At 30.3% G+C, this 21,876-nt stretch overlaps 2 protein-coding genes across 8 annotated transcripts; one reads left to right on the forward strand and one right to left on the reverse strand.

Moving 5' to 3' along the window:
• Positions 1–341: 341 nt before the first annotated feature.
• Positions 342–8,832, forward strand: LOC106679908 (pyruvate dehydrogenase E1 component subunit alpha, somatic form, mitochondrial). 7 transcript variants are annotated; one of them, XM_014419305.3, is made up of 7 exons: positions 342–401; positions 1,014–1,079; positions 3,734–3,907; positions 6,160–6,378; positions 6,452–6,721; positions 8,235–8,444; positions 8,657–8,832. In XM_014419305.3, the coding sequence occupies exons 2-7, from the start codon at positions 1,017–1,019 to the stop codon at positions 8,786–8,788; spliced, it is 1,068 nt and encodes a 355-aa protein (XP_014274791.1). In that variant the 5' UTR covers positions 342–401; positions 1,014–1,016; the 3' UTR covers positions 8,789–8,832. The 7 variants fall into 7 exon arrangements, with proteins under 7 accessions (XP_014274791.1, XP_066907859.1, XP_066907862.1 ...); XM_067051758.1 differs by lacking the exon at positions 342–401 and adding an exon at positions 561–584; XM_014419304.3 differs by lacking the exon at positions 342–401 and adding an exon at positions 645–945.
• Positions 8,833–9,911: 1,079 nt separating this feature from the next.
• Positions 9,912–13,423, reverse strand: Pfdn1 (prefoldin 1). The gene is made up of 4 exons (XM_014419286.2): positions 13,284–13,423; positions 13,081–13,203; positions 10,179–10,307; positions 9,912–10,099 (listed from the first exon to the last, which is right to left on the reverse strand). The coding sequence occupies exons 1-4, from the start codon at positions 13,314–13,316 to the stop codon at positions 10,007–10,009; spliced, it is 378 nt and encodes a 125-aa protein (XP_014274772.1). The 5' UTR covers positions 13,317–13,423; the 3' UTR covers positions 9,912–10,006.
• Between the last annotated feature and the right edge of the window lie 8,453 nt (positions 13,424–21,876).

The following is a 21,876-nucleotide window of genomic DNA, read 5'->3' on the forward strand; positions in this document are numbered from 1 at the left end:
GGGAAGTCAGCAATCATTCAGGATCCCACAGTAAGATAGGGAAATCATGACCTTTACCAGGAAAATAAAGCTAAGAGAACGTCAGTTTGTATTGGATAAGAAGGGATTTAAATGAAAATAATATTAAAATTATGTTTCATTATAAGTGCTTAAACAATAGACTAGGTTCTTATGTAATACAAAAAAATATATACATACATATTAATTATCTTCATTTTTTGTTCTGATTATAATAATGAAATGAACGTTGAGTTGTTAAGGTAGGTAGGAAAGAGAAAATACAACTTGCATAGTTGCATGTATGAAACAATCAATTTATAACCTTGCAGTTAAGACATTTAATCCTGCAACACCTTTTGTATGTTTATGACCGGCTTCAATCTAGCCTTCACTGATCATGAGTGAATGACATTCATTAATTCTTAAAATTCGATATTTATTTAATCATAAATAGTTTTGTTTATTTTTTATGCTTTACCCTGATAACAGTAGAAACTATTCAAAATGACCTAGTCCATATTTAATAAAAATTATAAAATCGTTGTAAATTTTATGAAATTTAATTTAAAATTAGGTCATATTATGTAAGTAATTACATTTTAACAAAGCTCTTAAAATAAAAAATTAGTTTGTCTAAATTATGTCTGGTGTACTAAGCACTTCTTTTGAAGAAATGGCTAACTTCATTTAATTCCTTATTCTATGTAACTTATAAATTAATAAATGCTTTCTAATTAAATGAAATGCTATCTTTAATTGTATATCATTTAATGCAGGCTTGTCTTACTGACTGTGATAACTAAGTAGAATTAGTCATCCTGGTTTTCCCATAGCTCTCTTATTTAGATAGGCTGGGGGGAGATTCGAATATCTGTCATACTTTATTCTTTCTGAAAAGTTTTAATTATTCTAATTATGAGCAGTCAAAATTTACTTAAGGGAAAGGTAGCAGTTTATCTTCTGGATCAATTAATTTTTTAGATAATTATTTGATTAAATATTTTATTTTATAGAATATGAGAAGTTTGAGTTTGCGGTTAAAGAGTTTTTTTACTAATAGTGCGACCATTGCTACAAAGGTATGCATTTGCTATGAATTATTCTTTCTTTTTTTTTAACTTGAACATTAATACAGTCTTGCTCAATACTAAATGCTTTGAATGTGAATGTGAATTGCTATCCGATTGCCTTACAGATTTAAATGAAATATCATTATGGAGTTCTGCTGCTGGAAAACAAATTCAAAAAAACAACAAAAATAATCTAATTAATTCCCGTATAATTTATCCCTCAACACCTTTAGGGTGTTTAGCTAGATAATTATTATAATGAATATTTCTAATCAATCATTAGATGAAAATATGCCTCGTTGATTTGAAGTGGATAATTGCTTACTAGTGACGCACTAAAGTGTAAAGCTGTGTAAATAACATTGTATGTTTTATTAATCTCTATATCAACAACACGTTACTAAAAATATTAAAAACAGATCCCATCGGACTATAGTATTTGTAGAATTATATCTTTCAACATTTATTGATTATATGAATTCAAACACTTTTTTTATTTTAATATTTAACTGCTGGTGCTTACAGGAATGTATACCTTAAGATTTAAACAAATATTTTTTCTGATTTAGTTTAATAAAGCACCATATTTAATTCATTAATTAATACATTTCTGCAGTAACTTATTTTAGAATTACTAAGTGAATTTATTCTAAAATAAATTTAGAGTGATTTTATTCAACAGGATGAGTAACATGAATACATAAATAACATTAATGCAAAAAATTATTTTGGAATGATTTCAATAAATTTAATCTGAGTTTACACTCCTCTTTTAGAAAATATTTCAAGGTTTTGTTTAGAGGTAAGTTGTTGCCAAGTTGTTTGAACTGATCTGAGGAACTTCAATCCCTAAGCTTTATAAGCTATCCACAATTCATTAATCAAGCATACTAATTACTAAATTGCGATTATACAAAACTCACATTTTATTAATGTAATTACCTGAAATGATATTTTATATTATATTTAATAGTTTTTTCTTTCTCAATATTTATGCTCAAAATATGATCATTTGATATTTAGCTTATTTATTTCCCGATATTGAGTCATGCTAAACTAGAATGTTAAAATAATAATGTATTTTATTCATTTTTACTACAACTTCTAACTACAAATAATAAGAAAAAATAAAAACATTGTGATTTATGCTTTCATTATTGATTTCACAGTGCATAATAGTTTATATTTTGTTAAAATATAATTTTTAAGGAAAGTATTGGTTTAATTTTAATTATTTTCAGATATAAAAGTCATATCTTGGTTTCTGTTATAATATAATTATTATTGGTTGGAATCTATTTATAACAAAAAGAAATTATTTTTCATTTAAGAGCTGTGCTGCCCAAATATTTTGGGTATCAAGATCAAATTTATTTATGGAAAACATAAGTAAATCATACAAAAACATATCCGCATTAAATATTTCCAGAAATTTAAAATGTATTAATCAGAGTAAAAATCTGTTAATTAGACTTAAAAAAACTTTTATTCCCATAGCATTTTAACATTAATTTTTTCAGACATATATACAAACAAAAATTATTTATGAAAACAAATATCAAACATTTATCAACAATTGACTAATTTATTATTTTTTGTATTTGTTTCTTGTTCTCAGGTTAACCATTTATACATGCATTGCAGTGAGTGGCCTTAAAAACTAACCTTGCTCCATAAAATAAATTTCTAACCAACATTAAAAATAATTTCAATTTTCAACCCCTAGTGGGCAGTATATTAAAGTACCAAGTACTCAGCTTTTGTGGCCTTCCAGTATTTTATTTTTTGCACATGAATAAGTTCATAAAATTTACATTATATTAATGTAAGGCTAAAATAAACACTACTGTTTTGAAAATTTATGAGCTTAGTTCTAGGGATTTTAAAGTTTTCAAGTACCAAATGGGTCATTCTCTATATTTGGTGCTTTTTACCTATCAATTTTTTCTCTTAAATTAAAAAAGTAATTCGATTGATAATATTCTGAAGCAGGCAAACACCAAATATTGATTTTTAAAATAAATCTTATTCTAGGGAGTAACACATATGACTAAAAAGTTATAAAACAAAACAGAGCATCTAATTTGTGTATTAATTCTAATTGCAAATATTTATTTAGTAGTGATCAGTCTTAAACTTTTGATCATAAATGATTTTCAAAATGAAACACAGTTTGAAAATCTAACAAGAACATATGCCTTGCTTAAAAATACTTGAACCATTCTTACTTTTTCACTATAATCAAATCCATTATGATAATAAACCCAACAGGGAAAATAATATCCAATGTTATTTATAAATATAATTTTGAATATCTTATATAAATAAACATCATATACTCAATTAAACCCTAATGGAATTAACTGCCTATGGAGAGAGAAATCAATATTTCATCTTTACACAAGAGAAGCTTTACAAGAAAACAAAGATAAGCATGTACTTAAATACTACAAACCTATGTAATATACATAATTTAAGTTGAGTACTAGGGAGTGGCCACCAATAAAAATAATCACATATTTTTACACACTAAAGAAATAAGGGGATAATTTTTTTCTTTATAGAATTGTCAACATTTTAAGAGTATGAGATGATAAAAATATTAATTTAAATTACTAATGATTTAATTAGTTTATGATGTCTGTTTCAATCTTTTTTCTTAGAACTTTAACCTTCACAAGCTCGAAGAAACTCCACCCAAAGAGGCAATTGTTACCAAAAATGAAGCTATCCAATATTATAAGCAAATGGTGGCCATTCGGTGGCTTGAGGAAGCAGCTGGAAAATTGTATGAACAGAAAATGATCAGAGGATTTTGTCATTTACAAACAGGCCAAGTAAATTTGTTTTCAAATTTTCTTGTATTATTTTCTCTACATGACTATCACTCTATTTTGATCTTACATCAAATTTAGTTAATGTGTTTTAATGTAAATAGCAATAAATAAAAAAAAATTTCCTTTCCTTAGTGCTAAAAGGGGGGGACTGTATAGAAAATATAAGTTTTCGAGTAATCTAGTGATACTTCAAACATACTGAGGTTTGGTCACTCATATAATGGGAATAAGTTGCAATAAACGTAAAACTCAAGTCAGAATTATACCTTTTTTTTTTTATTAAAAATTATTATTTCTTTTTATAATTATTTTTTTTTTTTCGTAACCCCTAGACAAAATCAGAAATTGACTACATACATACAGGTAGGTGTATGTATATCTGGTAGTATTAAAAATTATTTTTTGAAATCATGTTTTATGAGTAAGGTTTTGTATTTGAACGATAGCGGTATGAGACGTATACAATGACTAATTTTTTTTTTATAAATTTTTTTTTCAAAAACAATTAAGGTTGATATCATTCCATCCCTAGACTATACTATGTGACTTTGTAAAACAAAATGATCTTGTCTTGCCTTCAGTTTTTTCTTGGCACTGAGTTAAATAACATGCTACTAAGATTTTAATTATTAGTAACATTACGCCATTATTGGATAAGTTTTGTTTGCCACTGAAACAATCTGTTTGGTGCAGTGATTCAAAAGAATATGCTAGGTGAGTTTATGGTTCGTAGACAGTGTCGACACGAACCTTAAGAGGAAAGAGTGTTGGCAAGAGAGCTTACAATTTCCCAATCCATTATAAAACAAGGGCTTTATAATTTGGGAAAAGTAAAGAGTAGTTCCTCATGCATTGACTACTTAGCAGAATGAAATTTGTCAACTACTTTAGAAGAAAGCCGAAAGACAAAAGTTTCGTCAAAAGAATTGTTACTTATGATTAAAAGTGGAAGTATTGTAAAAAAAAAACCTAAAATTGAGAAACAATTGTTAGACAGGGATTAGCCTGTAGATCCAGTCATAAATATAAATATAATCAGTTCACATCTATTATCTTCAAGGAAAACCTTCAATTCTCTGGATAAGAATCAAAAGCTAAAGAATGATAATTTTATAAAAAAAGAAACATAGCTTCAAGATGACAACAATGGACCATAGAACACAATGCTATTTTTTTTTTTTATCAGTCGACTAGACCATGTAGATTTTCAGCCCTCTGAAACAACCTTCTCCATGCCTGCTTTTCTTGGGCTAATGCTTTCCAGTTTTGCGGCATGCAGGTGTTTCACATCTTTATTCATTTTGTCTATCCATCTGGTTTTTGGCCTTCCATGTGGTCTCTCACTAGCTGTAATGGCATTCATTGTTGTGTAGAGGCGTCCTGATTGATCGCTTTGAGCCACATGCCCAGCGGATCTTAACCTCCTCGCCATCATATCATGAGATATTGACAGACCTGTATCTGCAAACAGCTCACTTAGTTCTTCTTCATGTGATTCCAGAACGCTGTGGAACTTGTAGAGGACTTTCCTATCAAATCTCATTCTTCAGCTTTCTAGGGTACCTATTAGAGGTACATTTCATGTACAGATGCATTGTACACCCTTAGCTTCAGATTTTTATTATTCTTGACGAAGCGATGAAGGTACTGTTGTACTTGCTATTACTTTATTAATTAATTAAAAGTGTGCTATATGCTGGTCTATCTCAGCCAGTTGATCATTTAAGGAGCTTATTGTGGAGCTGAGGTATTTGTAATATTTGTGACAATGTAATTTGTCTACTTTCAGAAACGATTTGTCCTTGATGTAGACCATATTGGAGGAACACAACAGTATATGCTTCAAACAGTAAAAAAAAAAGCAGTCATACAATAAGCTTACTTTTAAATTAGCAAGGAAAATACTAAGCTTTTATGACTCATCCCATTAAATTAAAATATCAAAATTTACAATTAGAATATAAAAATTTGAAAGTCATCAAAACTTGACTTATTCTGTATTAAATTCTATGTTAATTGAAAAAAAAACAAACTAAATTTATAATCAATAATAATTATACTACAACCAGCACAAATAATATAAAAATATTCATTCATGGAATGGGTTATACAAGCAAAAAATACCAAATTAAAATAATTTATGAACATGATAAAATTTTAATCTTTTATCTGTTATATAATTATTTCTGCTTTATGTAAAGTCAAATATTTAAACTTGCTTTTTAAAATAAATAAATTATTATGTTATATAGGAAGCTATTGCTGTAGGAATTAAAGCTGCAATGAGACCTGAGGACTCATTAATATCTGGTTACAGAATACATGGATTGTCATATTTAATGGGACTTACACTTTTAGAAGTGATAGCTGAATTATTAGGAAAACAGTCGGGAGCTTCTAAGGGCAAAGGTGGTTCAATGCATTTGTATGGAAAGAATTTTTATGGTGGAAATGGCATTGTTGGTGCACAGGTACACTTCTAGCCACTTGGGTAGTCTTAAATACACTTTATGGTCAATACATAATATTTATTTATAACTGCAGGTACCTCTCGGTGCTGGTATAGCCCTAGCTTCAAAGTACCGAAAGACGGGTGGAGTATGTTTCACTATTTATGGCGATGGAGCGGCAATGCAAGGCCAGATTTTTGAGACATTCAATATGGCAAAGTTATGGAATCTACCTTGTGTATTTGTTTGTGAAAATAATGGCCAAGCTTTGAGCTTAGCCAACAGTACTGTAACGGCTTCTGGAATTTCAAAGGTTGAAACAACCAATTTCTATACCCTAGGAAATTACATACCAGGAATACAGGTAATTGCCTAAAAGATTACAATATAATTTTTTAAAAACTTTATTAATATTAAATAATTTATGACTATATTATTTTAACAAGAAAATAATAATTGGAAAAAAAAAGGATTAATAAAAAAAAGAATAAATAAATATCTGGTGCATCTACTCGCATGACTTTCCTTATCACTCCCGCTGCAGAGACCAATAATTAATAATTAGAATAATTAAATTTAACAATTACAATACCTGTTTTCGGATTAAAGAAAACCAGATATCAATATGTATATATACACACCTCCTGACTTAAATAAATTACTGTTTTTAAGTTGTAAATGTACATGAAGGAAGAAAATTGTTTTATAAAAAATTTTTGGATCTAAGAAAACATTTTTTAGAAAAGGTTATATGGGACAAAGGCAATTAGCCTGCAATTTTAAGATTTGAAAAAGGAAATGACATCAATATTGAAGGTGGTATCCTTGAGAATGCCCTGAGGGCCGAAACGTTGGAAAAATTTTAAAGAATAAAAGTTGAGAGAAAAAAAGGATCAAAATTGTTTTAAATTAAGAATAAACTAAACCACTCTCAAACAAGCAAATATAAAATAATTAATTTCATAAGCTAAGATCTCTCATCCAATTCCTTTTGAGTCTTCGGTACATGTTGGGAATGTTCAAAGCAGTCATTATCTTGTATGATGTTTTAATGTGTTTTTGTAAACAAGACATGTGCAATTCTGTGTTCAGTCTTCTGTTACTGACTTATCATGGAGATTGTGTAATATGATGCAGTGTTTTTGATTGAAATGTTTGTAGCTTATTGATGTGAGTTTTTTTTGGCTTTCCAATAGATTTGCTTCACAAATCTATTGGATCTCCAAAAGGGTTTCAGCAAGTAGGTGTGGAGTCAATGTCTCAATTTCATTGTCAGTGGAATAGAGAGGAAAGGAGCTTTAGACGCCTATTTAACATAAGTTCCGTCTGCTGAACATGAGACCCTCTTTTCATCTTTCTGTCGAATGTCAATCCTTGATATTTTATTGATTATATGAGCTGTTTATCTTTAAAGTGGCGTGGGTTCATTTCCCAAAACACCTTAATATTTACACGTTTACATGGCCTTTTCGTTATAAAGCAAATTGTTAATAATATATATTCAAAATCAATAAGCCACTCACATGACTTTCCCTACCACTTACCTAGATTAGACCAATGCAATCTTCACCAACCTTGTTGAAGATAAAGATTTTTTTAATTTAGTTTATACTATTGGATTATCTTTCAAATATTCCAGGAGATGTATAAATTTTGAATTATTTAAAAAATTAATAAAATAAAAGTGGTTTTTGTGGGAAATTGATTTTAAAATAATGGTATAAGTTTCAATAGGCTGTATTTTTGCGAATATGTTTTGATTTTTTAAAGGAAATTTTATTAACTTTTAAATAAACATGTATAGTTAACTATAAAATATATACTTTTTGAGTTATTTGCAAATGAAGTTTTCTTTTATTTCCATTTAATTCATTCAGGCTGATGGAACAGATGTAATAACTGTAAGGGAAGTTGCTAAATTTGCAATTAATCATATCGTGTTAGGGAAAGGTCCAATAATTCTTGAGTTGGTCACTCCAAGTGTTGATTTGGATCATCAAGATGAAATATCAAAAAGAAAAGATCCGATACAGTTATTTAGAAAAAGTGTTGGAACAGCTGGTATGATTACTGAAGAGGAATTTAAGGTATATTTAATAAATAATTCACATATTAAAAAAACTTGTAGCTATTTCATTTCAATTTATCCTACTGTAATGAGTAATTATTAAAAATTACAACAAATTAGGTTGGACTTATTTTCAATCAGGATTTATAACTTACTGTTTAACTTTATTCAGCATCAATCAACATTAATCATAGAATGAATTTTACATTAACAGAATTTTTTTTTCTTCAGTTAATTGAAGAAAGTACGAAAAAAGAAGTAGAAGAATCAGTAACCCAAGGGCTGAGGGATGTTGAGCCTGGATTGCAGGAGCTGAAAACTGAAGTGTACAGTCTCTCCTTAGAGACTCAAGTTAAGAAATAAATAAAACTGCATAATCACTCAATAAAATTATAAATTTTAATAAATATTTCAATAAATACTATAAACCTATTAATAACTTCCTATAATAAGAGATTTTTACTTCCACTAAGCTTCACATGAAGTACATATAATAATGGAAAGTAATGCCATTGTGAAAAATTTTAAATCCAAGTTTCAATAGAAATAGAATGGGGAAATTTATTTACCACAGTACATTTTATGCTAACTGTTCAATGGGCCCTTCTAGACTATTGGGTTTCACAATTCCTCATTGGGCATTATATATTCCAAATACCCCTTCTGTAATATTTCAGAAACTTTTGAGTTTGTTGTCACAACCTCCATTACATTCAAGGGATTAAGGTTCACGATGATCAGAACAATGAGACAACCTCCTCATCGGTTAAGTCTCAGTTGGTTATTGAGAAAACTTCCCGTGGTTCAAAGACTTCATTTATAGCTGGAAGTTAGGGGTCGTGGGTTCTGTCCACTTTAAACCAAAGAAGGGAATCCACGCTTGGAAGACAGCCAGATGCACAATAATTAGGGAAGAATTAAAAGAGCAAACTTGCAGTAGTGCGTTCTTGAGCAGGCAATGGATAGAAGAAAATAAATAATTTTTATAAAATGGTCAATCTGTCTGTCTAATCTAGCTCAAAAAAAAAAGTTGCATGGAACAAAAATTATGTGTTAGTGGCAGCATTCCCACTCTTTCTACTTTTTCTAAGAAAAAAATAGTGCAATTTTTAATCTAAATTATGCATTTTTTTCATAATGGTAGAAAATAGGTTTGAAAATTTTTCGTTAGTTTTTATAAAAATTTAAAATTTTTTTGAATGTACAACAGTGCAGAAAACAAATCTTGAATCCAATGTATTTTTCAATTTTCAAATCCATCAAATGGCTTAATTCAAAAACTTAAATCTTAAATATAAAAGTAATACTGCTGACCTCATGTGAGGGGAATAAGAAAGAAGATAAAAAAAAAAAAAAATTATAAAAAGAACTAAAAAAGTAATTAAACAAAGAAAACAGAAGCTAAGTAACATACGTTTAAAATTCTTGGTATGAAGAACTGATCAAATACTGGTATACGAGAGGAAATATTAAAGAAGACAAAAAATTATAAGTAAAATACTTTAATTAATGTAGTTAAATAAAAAATTTAAACAGAGATTTAGCGCATTTATAAATAAGAAATAGAAAGCCATCAACAATTTATTTTTCTGCTCGTTCCTTTCTCTGCTGAACCATTTCTCGGAGATTATTCTCGCTTTCCTTCAAAGTCTTTTCCAGGTAAGCTTTATTACCCTAAAATAAAATAAAATAAAATTTACAGTAATTTGAAGGTATTTAATTACTGGATTACATAATGAACATAAAATCATACCTCTAATGTTTTAATTTTTTCAGAACAAGTAACAGATTTAGAACTGAGATTTTGTAATACTGTAGGTACAGGTGTTAAGATGAACATTCTTCCAACAGATTCATAGGTTTTGGTGTCGTCTGAAAGAGACTACAGAAAAAATAATTGACTTATTATGATTAGAATTATAAATAGAAAATATTGTAACAAAAAAATTCTTTTTTTAAATTATAGGCGAGATATTGTATATTTAAGTCATATGCAATATTAAATATTTAAATTATATACATGTTATGGTCATTTTAGTTCACCAAAACATTGTAAAAGTGATGAAGATAAAGATCATGATATTAATATTTAATAAAAAGTTAATTTTAGTTAACAGGTCTATGTTTGGACTCGATTAAAAAATGATTTGAACTTAATTTAGAAATGTCTTACAAAATAAGATAAAAAAAAAAAAGTAATAAGATGTAAGTGATATATCAATTGTAATAAAGATTTTCCAGTGATTCATATTTTTTAGTGTGCCTGAATGTAGCATCTAAGCCAAAATGCCATGGACATTGTGTTTGTAAATTAATATTGCCTATAATTTAAACAAATTTATCTTCGCCTAAAATAAATTTCATATATAAATAATTTTATTAAACTAAATAATTTAAGTTTATTCGTTCTCTTCAGTATTTTAATTGTTTGACTTATTTCATATAAGGTTCATTGAGGCTATATATACAACTGTTATATAAATACATTTAAATTTGTATGTAATATATTTTTCTGATATTGCTCACATTTTATATATTCCAATATTTTTTGTGAATAGTGTTAAATAATCTAGGTCTCTGAAGTTCCTTCTAATTATTTTTATACATAGTAACTTTTATTATATTTTGCTTGTGTTTACAAATATATTTTTAATTACTCACGTTTTGCGATTAACTATATTTTTTATTAAGGTCTGGTACCTATTATTATTTTGGTTTTCTCAGGTTTCTATTATCTTATTGAAAATTATTTATCTCACATTTACTATACTAAACCAATTTCTTTCTCTGATATAGGTACTTTAAATAAATCAGAAGTTTCAATTAACAAATATTTGGGAGTTAAATCAGTAATTTATAGCGAAAATGATAAATTAAAAAGAAAAAGTAAGGTACCAGTCGGAGAGATGGATGTTTCTGGCTAAGGGTTAATACTACGAAATGCTTAGCAGGAACTTGATCCTTCCTAAACTCTGAGTTTTGGTGGAGAAATAGAAAATAGAAAAACCTTTCATTGGAAGAATCAGAGGAACATATTTTGATTAAATAAGTTTATATTATAATTCCTGGACTAAATTAATAAAATAAAATTACATTCATGTCCTATCAATTGTTACCCTAAAAAATTAAATATTTTATTAGATACAACAAACTTTTATAATATCTAACATAGAGATCAAATACATGAGATGAAATAACACTAAAACAATTTCATTTAATATAGTTATCCAGGACAATGAAACATTGTATCAACCAAAGATTCATTGAACTGGAAACATTTAAAATGAACATTTTTTTTGTTTCAAAAATATGTGCTGGAATTATGAAACCTCTGAAACTTTACTATATCTGTAGTGATGATATTTTACAAAATGTTCAAATCTTTTAAGGTATAAGTGATATTGTTTTAAAACATTGGTTACAATCGCAAATTAAGCATAATAAATTTTCAGAAGATCGTTGATTGACCGCATGTAGCTAATGAAGGAAGATGGGCCAGTAAGGTCAAAAAGGAACTCAAATAATACAGAATTACTTATTAAGCACCAAAGTTTCACCCGCAGGTGAATGCGATTTGCAGGGCTTTAGTCAAACAAGTAAGCCAAAGAAAGCAATATTTTTGACAGCACCCTGCAGTAATAAATTTTCAACATTGAAGTATTTCGGGGTAGAAATAGTCAAGTTAATAAATGGACGAGATAATTAAGTGGTTTATTCATTATAGTACATTTTAAAATTCTGACTCATTCTATTTTTACCAAATTATAACCAACAACTATGTTCAACCGTCTTTTCATTCCCTGTAAGTGAATACACTGCCTCTTCCATGTTAGAGCGACAGTAGTGAAATAGTACCATATCTTTTTTTTTTTTTATTGCAAATCTATATGGAAAAGCTGCTAAAAAAAACATGTAGCATCCAATCTCAATTCATATAAAACAACTATTCCAAATGTATGTCTGTATTTACTGAATATATTTAATATTTTTTATTTTTAATCTTTTGATCTTAAAGTTTCTCTAGCCGCTGCGATATATGTATAATATATCTACAATACTATGAACGTTTGGCCCAATGTAAGATTACAGGAAAGAATAATTACTATCAATAGGCATTGTTTGCTGATAGTAATATAAACAATCTCATTCCCATATAATCATTATTATTAGCTGAACAGAAAGTTAATCTTGTTTTATATTTAAGTTTATATTACTAAACCTAATTGGTCCTAATCAGTATCTAATATTATGTTATATTTAACCAAATAAGCAAAATAAATTATTAAAACTAACTTGGTCTGTATGAAATAAATCTTAAATACCAATGTAACTTGGAATATGACTTTATACACATTAGAGCTAACATTAAACATTGGACCATCTTGAAATAAATAAGATATTAATAGTGATAAATAAATATGACGTTTGATTTGACTCAAAAAAGAATTACCAGTTCTTTATATTTATTGCTTCAAATGTTGAAGTTCATTATCTCATGAAGCTATTGATTAAATATCATAGATTTTCTTTTTTGGCTATATACTTATAATATCTATGATTGACTGAACCGGAATGTTATAAAGTTTATTAAGAAAAAAACATCCAAAATTAGACTCATTTTTATGTATTCTCACATTAATTGTCCTGATATTTACCTTGATTTCAAGAGATGTGAGTTCTGCACGCTGTTTAGCTCTCTTTAGAGATTCTATTTGCACATCTGCTAACTTTAATTTCTGGGTTGTCTCAAGCATCATGTGCTGAAGATCTGTAAAGGCCTTCAATGGTTCATAGAAATATTGCTCAATAAATACGAAATGAAAACCTTCTTTGGGTCGAAATATAACCAAATACTTACTTTTTTCAATTCCATATCGACGGTCTTTGACATTTTGTAAGTTATTTATTATTTTCACTCGAGCTGGGAAGGGAGGTTCTCATAGGACTGGTTATGAAACAATAGACTTCACATAGTGCTAATGTGTTTTGTGTAATGGATTTTGTAAGTTGTAAAGAAAGAACAAATAATCTTTGAATTATGAATAAATTGATACACTGTTGTTACTATTAAATTAATATAGTATTGTTCTTTCTAGTTTTAGATAAGTTGATATTTAAAAAAAAAAAAAAAAAAAAAAAAAAATTAAATCTGTATTACTATCACCCATGAAGAGTCAGAGGTGCAGTACTTTGTAATGTACCAATGGTTGTACAAGGAGGTGATTTGGTCAGAATCGGGCGCGACCGCCAGATTTTTACCCAATTAAGGGAACTCACTTCATGAGGCCGATAGGACTCTGGAAGGCTCCCAAACCCAGAGCTACAGTACAGTACCCAAACTCACGGCTACAGTGAAACAAAATAATTATCTGCTGGATTCGAAACCGGGTCCTTGGAGTTGGTACCATAGTACCCTACCCACTGTTGACAGTATTGTTGAGATTATTTCATAAAAACCAAATCATTTTCAAAGAACTACAGTAATACATAATGATGAAGAATTAAAAGCAAAGACAATATTTAAGAAAGACTTTTCAATTAACAATAGTAATCGCTCGGATGAAAACTGTTTATTTTCAGCTTCAAATTTAATTTTAAATAAAAATAAAATATTGGACGATTATTATTAGATAAACGAAGAAGGTTTGAAAACTCATTACTGGGTCCTAGCCTCCTCAATCAAAAATAATCGATGCAGTGTAAAGTAAGTGCAGGTGTCCTCCCATTCACTCCTAGCAGGGTCTTCAAATTCATCTGTTCTCTTGAAGGATAGTACTGTAAATTCTAATAACGTTTTATTTTATTTCAAGAGTAGTTTAATTGAGTGAAATATACCTCGATCCAAAGGTAATGACCAAATGACGAATCAATGTCGTTACCTAACAGTTCTGTTAGTTGACTTTGAGTTTTCAGAGGTGAGTTGGAAGGTGCTCATAGCATGGTGTAGCAGGGGCTTTAGCAGTGGGTTTCCAGTCCAAACGCTGGAGTATTACTTTTGTCCATTCCCAGTAATTATTGTCTGGTGTTCACCTCAAGGAAGTGGGATAATTGATTACTGCCCTTCTTGGAAGGAATTATGACAATTTCTTAGAACAAGATCAGAGTGATATCAGGACTACTCAGTGCCTTTCAGCCATTTCGATAGCTAATTCGATAGCTAACATAGCTATGCATGTATTGCCATGACAACTATCGTAAGTGAAAGTTTATAATTATATAAATATAATCGATGATTTGAGTAGCGGGCAGTTGTATTAGCACACAATACTTGGATAAATTTTGATTTTACAACTCGAATTACAGATAACTTTAAAGGCGGATCTACATGTTGGCCGCTCGCCACGAATCAGGAGCTTGTACAAATGATCGGTAAACTAAGAGCGGGCCATCCACATGTCAGTGTTATTCAGAGAGGCAAGCATGGCGGACAATAAGTGGTTTCAGCCATTGCACTGGGATTATATTATTTTTATTACAAAAAAAGAAAATGAAAGGAAATTAAATATAAATAAATAAGATAAAAAATAAAACTTATTATAAAAATTAACTACAACCACCTAACAGCTCTCAGTTGCAACTAGACAAAGAACAATAATGTAGATGCTACACGAGCGCTCTCACGAACCCCTTTGATCTGTGGCCAAAAAACCGACTCTCGACGGCTCGGCAACGAGCCTAGGCCAACCAAGCCAAGCCACCCATCCACATGCTCGTGAATGCCCGAGTTCGCCTTGGCTTGGCCAACATGTAGAGGCCCCTTAAGGTAATTAATGTGACAGTAAATAATTTTGATGGCGATTAGCTAACTATCAAAAATTAAACAATCCTTAAACCCATTTACAATCAACTATTGCCACTGCTTCACGTTCCGCCTTATTTTCTACAAAATTGTTGGCAGCAAAAGAGGCAGTGAGTCGTTTATATTCTGGCATTACCATTCATAGTACATATTCGACCACTAGAGTACGTTGAAGAACAGCATCAGTACCGTACCACATCAGTTTCATTAACTAAGCAATTTTGGAAAATAGTTGTCGCCTTCTTTGCAAACGACGGAATAACTGATATAAATTCTAATGTAGAATACTATTAGAATCTACATATGGGTTTGCAGTCTTTTTGTTTTTTTTTATTTCCACTTGCCAAAAGTTGGTATATATTGCGTATACAGTAAAGGGAAATATTGCGATTGTGGGAAATTTCGAATTTTGGTTTTCAACGAAAACTGTGTGTTTGAGCGCGTGCATATGTGTTTTTATGTATGTAAGTGTGAATCCAAAGGAGTACAAACGTGAGTGCATATGTATATGTGTGTATTTGTATGAGTGTGCTCGCACGTGTGTTACTTATTTATGTTCTTGTAGGGGAAGTAGGTGGTCATCCAGGTGCGTGTGCGCAAGAGAAGGTGATAGTAGAAGAGCACAAGACGAGAAAAAAGGCAGTTATCTCACTCCAATTTTTTATTAATTTAATGAAAACTATGTATAATTACTAGTCAAAATCCATGAATTGAAGATTTTCATATATCAAACTTATTGTCCGAACAACTATAAATCAATTTATTTTAGCAAATATCATGAAAAATACTATTCCTACGAAGATAAAGATCATAAACTAATTTATAGTCCATTAAACTAGCTTTAATTTGAGTGCTAATAGACATCTGCAAGTCTCATAGTTCCTGAGATATAGATTTCTCAAAAGAAAATTAGCTAACTACTAATCTTTCATAGATTTAAATTTTTCTTTTTAAAAATCTATATCTCGAGAACTATTGAACATAAATAGCTCTTTTAGGGCTAATATTTCAGCAAATTTACTCTTCTTTAAATAATGTTCTCTTAGATTTTCTAGTGTTATTGGTAGCTCTTAAGATATAGAGCTCCGAATGAAAAATTAATGTTTTTTTTAGGGTTTTTTTTGAAACAGCCATATTTTTTTATTCCCCCTACCTATACTTGGCAGACTCATCAATTTTGACTAGTAATTATACTTAGTTTTCATTAAAGTAATCAAAAATTGGGGTGAGATAACTGCCTTTTTTTCTTCCCGGCTCTTGTACTATGAAGCGTTACACTTTTTCGTCTGATTCAAGCCAATTTACTCTACCAGGGCTAAAGAGGTTTCAATAAAAAAAAAAAATCACCCATATATGTTTGAATAATTTTCTTTAAATTCTAAACATAAAGCCTTAAGTTGCCGGTGGTTGATTAAAAAACAATATGTTAAAATTACTTGTTTTCACGCTACAATGAAAGCATTTTTTTTCATGGAGGCAGATGATATAGTTATACTCATAGAATTAAATTAGAAACTTTCAATTATTAGATTATCACAAATCCCTCCATACTCTCACCATTGTACCCCGGCCAACGGCTCCTAGACCAATATTGTAACCGCTTTCAGTGGACCCAGCCCGACACCTTATAATGCCATATGGCAAAGGAAGGGCACCAGTTACATACTCATGTTTATGTACTCAGGTATATATGTATATTTTCAGTAAAGGATGTCAGAAAAAAACTCTATTCCCTCATTAATCTGTGATAATTAAGTTGCTGGTATAAAGCTCAGGTAGACATACGAAAGAAACACTTCAAGGAATCCTGATTTGAAAGGCCTTGGCTAAATATAACTCCACCGTGAAATGAGAATCGCAACTTCGCCTACCGAATTAACTTTTCATGCCGGGAATTGCTTTCTCCTAATTCCAACATCTTGTTTGGTTTTGAATAGCGTAGTGTTACACATCATCTTTAATAAACAAAACAAGAAATTTACCTGTTGATTAACATTAAAGTATTTTACTCCATTCTAAATTAATTTAGCTCAAACACATCTGTTATAATGTTAGAAGTATAGTATTCAGTACTCCTTATTGTAACACAATAGGTCCCAGAGGTTTTTTAGCCCTTCTAGAATTTCTCTGAGTATCTAAGTTGACATCCTCCACTTATCATCGAGGATGAATGTTAGAATGGCCAAAATGTGCCATGTCAATCAGCCAATGATAGTCCACCATGGAAGACTTCAATATTTGATAAAAACAAGAACATTACGAAAGAAAGCAACTTAGATATTTGACGGCAGAGTAGACCATGATAGCATGATTTAATTACTTTATATGAAGGTACGAAAAGACTAAAGTATGACTATTTACAAGGTTCTATTAATAACCAAGATTATTTCTTGTTTGATATTTAAGCCATTAGACATAAGATAACTGTAAAACAATTGAAGAAATAATAGCACAGAATTGTCGAATCCCACAACCTTTAGTTCGCGATGGTTTAGATCTTACCATTCTTCTGTTTTAAACGTAAAATTTAAACCTACTGATTGCCCTACAGTTTCATTTAATGATGTTACTCTTACTCCTAGCGAACAGATCCGCTACCTTGGACAAACGATTAACCTGGAATCCTCACACAAGACTGAAAAGACAGGAAACTGCACGTCGATTTCGAAACTTCCAAGACATTACAAAAGATTGATCTACATGACTGTAATAAGGCCAATCTGGACATATGGAGTTTAGCTTTGGGGCTCCACTAAACCTTCGAATTCCTCTCGTATTCATTCCTTACAATCCAAAAGCCTTCGTAAAATACTCAATGCTCCTTACTATGTCACAAATAAAATAATACATAAATACCTTAATGTTCCCTATGTAACCGATCTAGCTCGACCAGATATCACTCCTTCCATTATAAACTCTCTAACCACTCAAACCCCCTAGTTTCTAATCTTGCATCTTCTTCCTTTCCTGACAATCCTCCGAGGCGCCTGAAAAGAAGATGACCACGAGACCAGCTAATGTAAAATATCATTAGAGTGCTACCAATGGGTAGTTTCTCCACACGCCTGTAACACTCCAATTTAACTTAGATCAGATTTACTAAATGTATTATAATGTACAATTGTAAATAGCAATAAATAAATATTTAAAAAAAAAACAAAAAAAAAAACGTAAAATTTTAATTGCATATTAATAAACCTCTTGTTTTCCTTTTTGTTTCGTTAACTCTCTCATGTTTTTTTTAATATACATATTTTCTTTTCAGTTTTTAATTTATACTGTTCTTTTATACTTCACTATTAATGCTCATATCAAGATTCACAAAATAATTATTTAAAGACTTGTCAGGATTATCGTTTTCTTTCATAATGTTTTAAGTTCCAAATTTTTTTTTAATTACAGTGTAATAGTTTTATTATTGACAGGGCATAAATAAGGCCTTTTTGAATACTCTTTTTGTCTCTCTATATTAAATACAATTACGACCAAACGCAAGGTTTAATTTTTCTCTTCTTTAGGTTTAATTTTTCTTTTCTAATCTTTAACTTTATAAACACTTGTTTATAAAGTTATTTAAAAATATATTTTCTATATTTAAATAGTTTAAACAAATTAAAATATTATATATCAACCTAAGAAAAAGAAACATTATAAAAACTTTTATGTTTATTTTGAATTATATGCTTAGAAGGGCCAGGGTGTATAATGTATTAAATTGATGTCAGGGTTATATTATATTATTAAGGAATTTCCACCTTTGTCAGAATCGCCGTGAAGATAGAAAAATGTCTTATATTCATAAATGTTCTAACGTTACTTGTAGTTCTGTGCACTGCTTTCTGCTTCTGATTCAATCAGCTTGTCGGTAGGAAGAAAAATAATTTCCGGAGTAAAGCACAACTTACTAACAATAAATTCTGACTATATATGAAGCTACACTTATTCTCATAAATATTGATAACACTCAGGATGGTGGTATATCCTACCTCCTTCAAAGAAAAAGTGAAATCAAAAGTGGGAGGTTGCTATGCCCCGGAGCTAATGTTTACGTTAAGGTTATAGGAAAGTCCGCCATTGTAATCTAAACTGAAAGAGAAAGCAGTCGAAGATTGCTTCCTACTTCTCTGAAACGACACATAAGTTCGGTACAAGGCCTACCTTTTGCTTCATTTTTCCTGACAGCTTACTCTCTCCATTATGCTCCATCCTTCAAGATAACACTAACTGAGGTTACATCCTTATCAAAATCCATGGGGTGACATAACTTCTACTCTTTTTCTACAACTAATCGTCTTCAAATACCAGTGAAGCCAAAAGGGTCACGCCCACGAAAGGAAGGTTTAGGTTGATGTTCGTAGGAGTGTCCGCCATTTAAAGCCAAACTGAAACAGAAGGTAGCCAGTGATTCGTACTCTTCCCCAACTCCTCTGTCCACCTTTTTTGGCTTCACTTTTTCTACCCACTTACACTTCCTGTTATACTCCTTCCTCCAAGAGCAAACTATGTTATAACAACGAGTTTATAAATTGTTTAAATTACTATTCTACCATATCACAAGCCTAAAGAAAAGTAGAAGTCCTTTGTGGTGTTAAAAGTAATCTCCAGAAGATTATGAGCAAAACTCATACATTTTTTTAGGTTTATGCAGATTAATCATTACTCTATTGGCTCCCTACTTAAATTAGCAATTTCAAGAATCTATGGAAGAAACGAGTTGGTACACACAATATATCGTATAACATACTAATGCTCTGCTATTCTTCTCTAGCGGAAATGACTCATGATTTTTCAGTGGGATGAGGTGTATTTTATGACGGATTCTTTTAAGCCATGTTCTAAAGCGACATTATGCCGGTGAAAATCGAGATTCCACAGTTCGGAAAGCATTAATACAAATAAAAATCCCGCAAAGATCAGATTTCTTAGACAAATTTTCATTTATCTCCAAAATATAGTTTTTTAACAGAAAATCTGGTACGCACATCACAGGACATTCACTTACCACTCTACTTTAAATTGAAATTAATCCTAATACGTATCAAAACAGTCATTTCTTTGTTATTCAGAAGGATAATACCTTCCCTTATATATATATAGGTTAATAAGAATATGGCCGTTTTTAAGAAAATAGTAAACAATTATAAAATCGATGATATGAAGTTGTCGAATAAAATCGATGATATGAAGTTGTCGAATAAAATCGATGATATGAAGTTGTACTTTCTGGTAGTCAAAGCTGCTATTACATCGCAGGTATATACCATATATATTTATGGACAAATGCCTCTAGGACTAACTTCCTAACTAGCTGAGATAATCCAGAACATAAACCCCAATTGCCATATTGCTGAAAAAGTTGGGATGCCCATAGATATATAACATAGATTTCTTACCAGAGGATGGCTTATAAGGCCAGAACATCGTGAAATCATTAATAAATTTGTAGTGATTTATTATTAGCCCATTTAAAATTAATTTAAATAATAAAAAAAAAATACTAAAATTGTAAGAGCAGTGATATTCAATGTTCAGAAAGACGCAACTAGAGCTTAACATAAAACGTGACTAACCCGTGTCTCATTGGATTGTGAAGAGTAAATTGGAATAGGAGAGGGTTTTAATTGATACTAAGGAAGAACGAGCATGCCGGATTTAAAGAGGGAGGGGATTCCAGAAAATGATGGAGTGGCTAATAAAGGAGTGTTGGAATGAGACAGATATTTGAAACGGGGTGTAAAGTTCAAAAGGTGGAGATGATTTTATATTAAGGGAGTAGATTGAGGACTTGAATTGGAGGAGATTATTAGCAAAGGAAGGGCGTTGGATGGTGATAAGGACCCACACACTGTCATCAATCAAAATCCAAACTGACTTGACTGACGTGAATCACAGAGACCTCTACATTAGGGGTATTCACGATATGTTAAATGTAAAATGTTTTAACATGGTAAATGTTATAAGTATAGGATTGTGAGCAGTCCTGTTTAAAGTCATGTTGAATGTTAAATGCATAAGAGCTCCTAACGGATTTTTTGAGTAAGTTGTTTTATAACCTTTCTTTCCAAAACTTCATCTTATTGTTTAATTATAAGTTTTTACTGAAGTAATTTATTACATGTTTAAATTGAGTGAAAAGTGGATGTTGTGTGAAATTTTGGCCACTGAGAGTCTTGTTGATTTAACTTGTGTGGAAAAGAATCAAGATGAGCTAATTGACAACTGTCATTACATTATTATTATTATTATTGTCATCCACTGCTCTATTAGTTATAAAACATCCAAAACAATACAAACACAAACTTCCACCAAGTAACCTAACACTACAACAAATAAAATGGTGACGAGCTCAGCTGGTCTGTTACGTGACGTCATTCTCCATTTAACAGACCTAGTAACATTCTCTCAACAATGTTACATATTATATCGTTTTAACATGGTAAAATAAGGAAATATTTCTACATTTAACATAAGTTTTTACAGTTAACACGCTTTAACATGTTAAACTAAAGATCATGAATACCCCTGACGCTTGTTTGTAAGTAAGATATTGTACAGTAAGGATCTTGTGCCTTGTTTGACCATAATTCTGGCATTTGCCTCCAAGAATAAAGTGAAACGCAAATGTTTGCATGAAGCACCTCCAGCCATCCCT

This window comes from Halyomorpha halys, unplaced genomic scaffold, assembly GCF_000696795.3.
Source record: "Halyomorpha halys isolate HHAL.00 unplaced genomic scaffold, Hhal_1.1 Scaffold230.1, whole genome shotgun sequence".
Taxonomy (NCBI): Eukaryota; Metazoa; Arthropoda; class Insecta; order Hemiptera; family Pentatomidae; genus Halyomorpha; species Halyomorpha halys.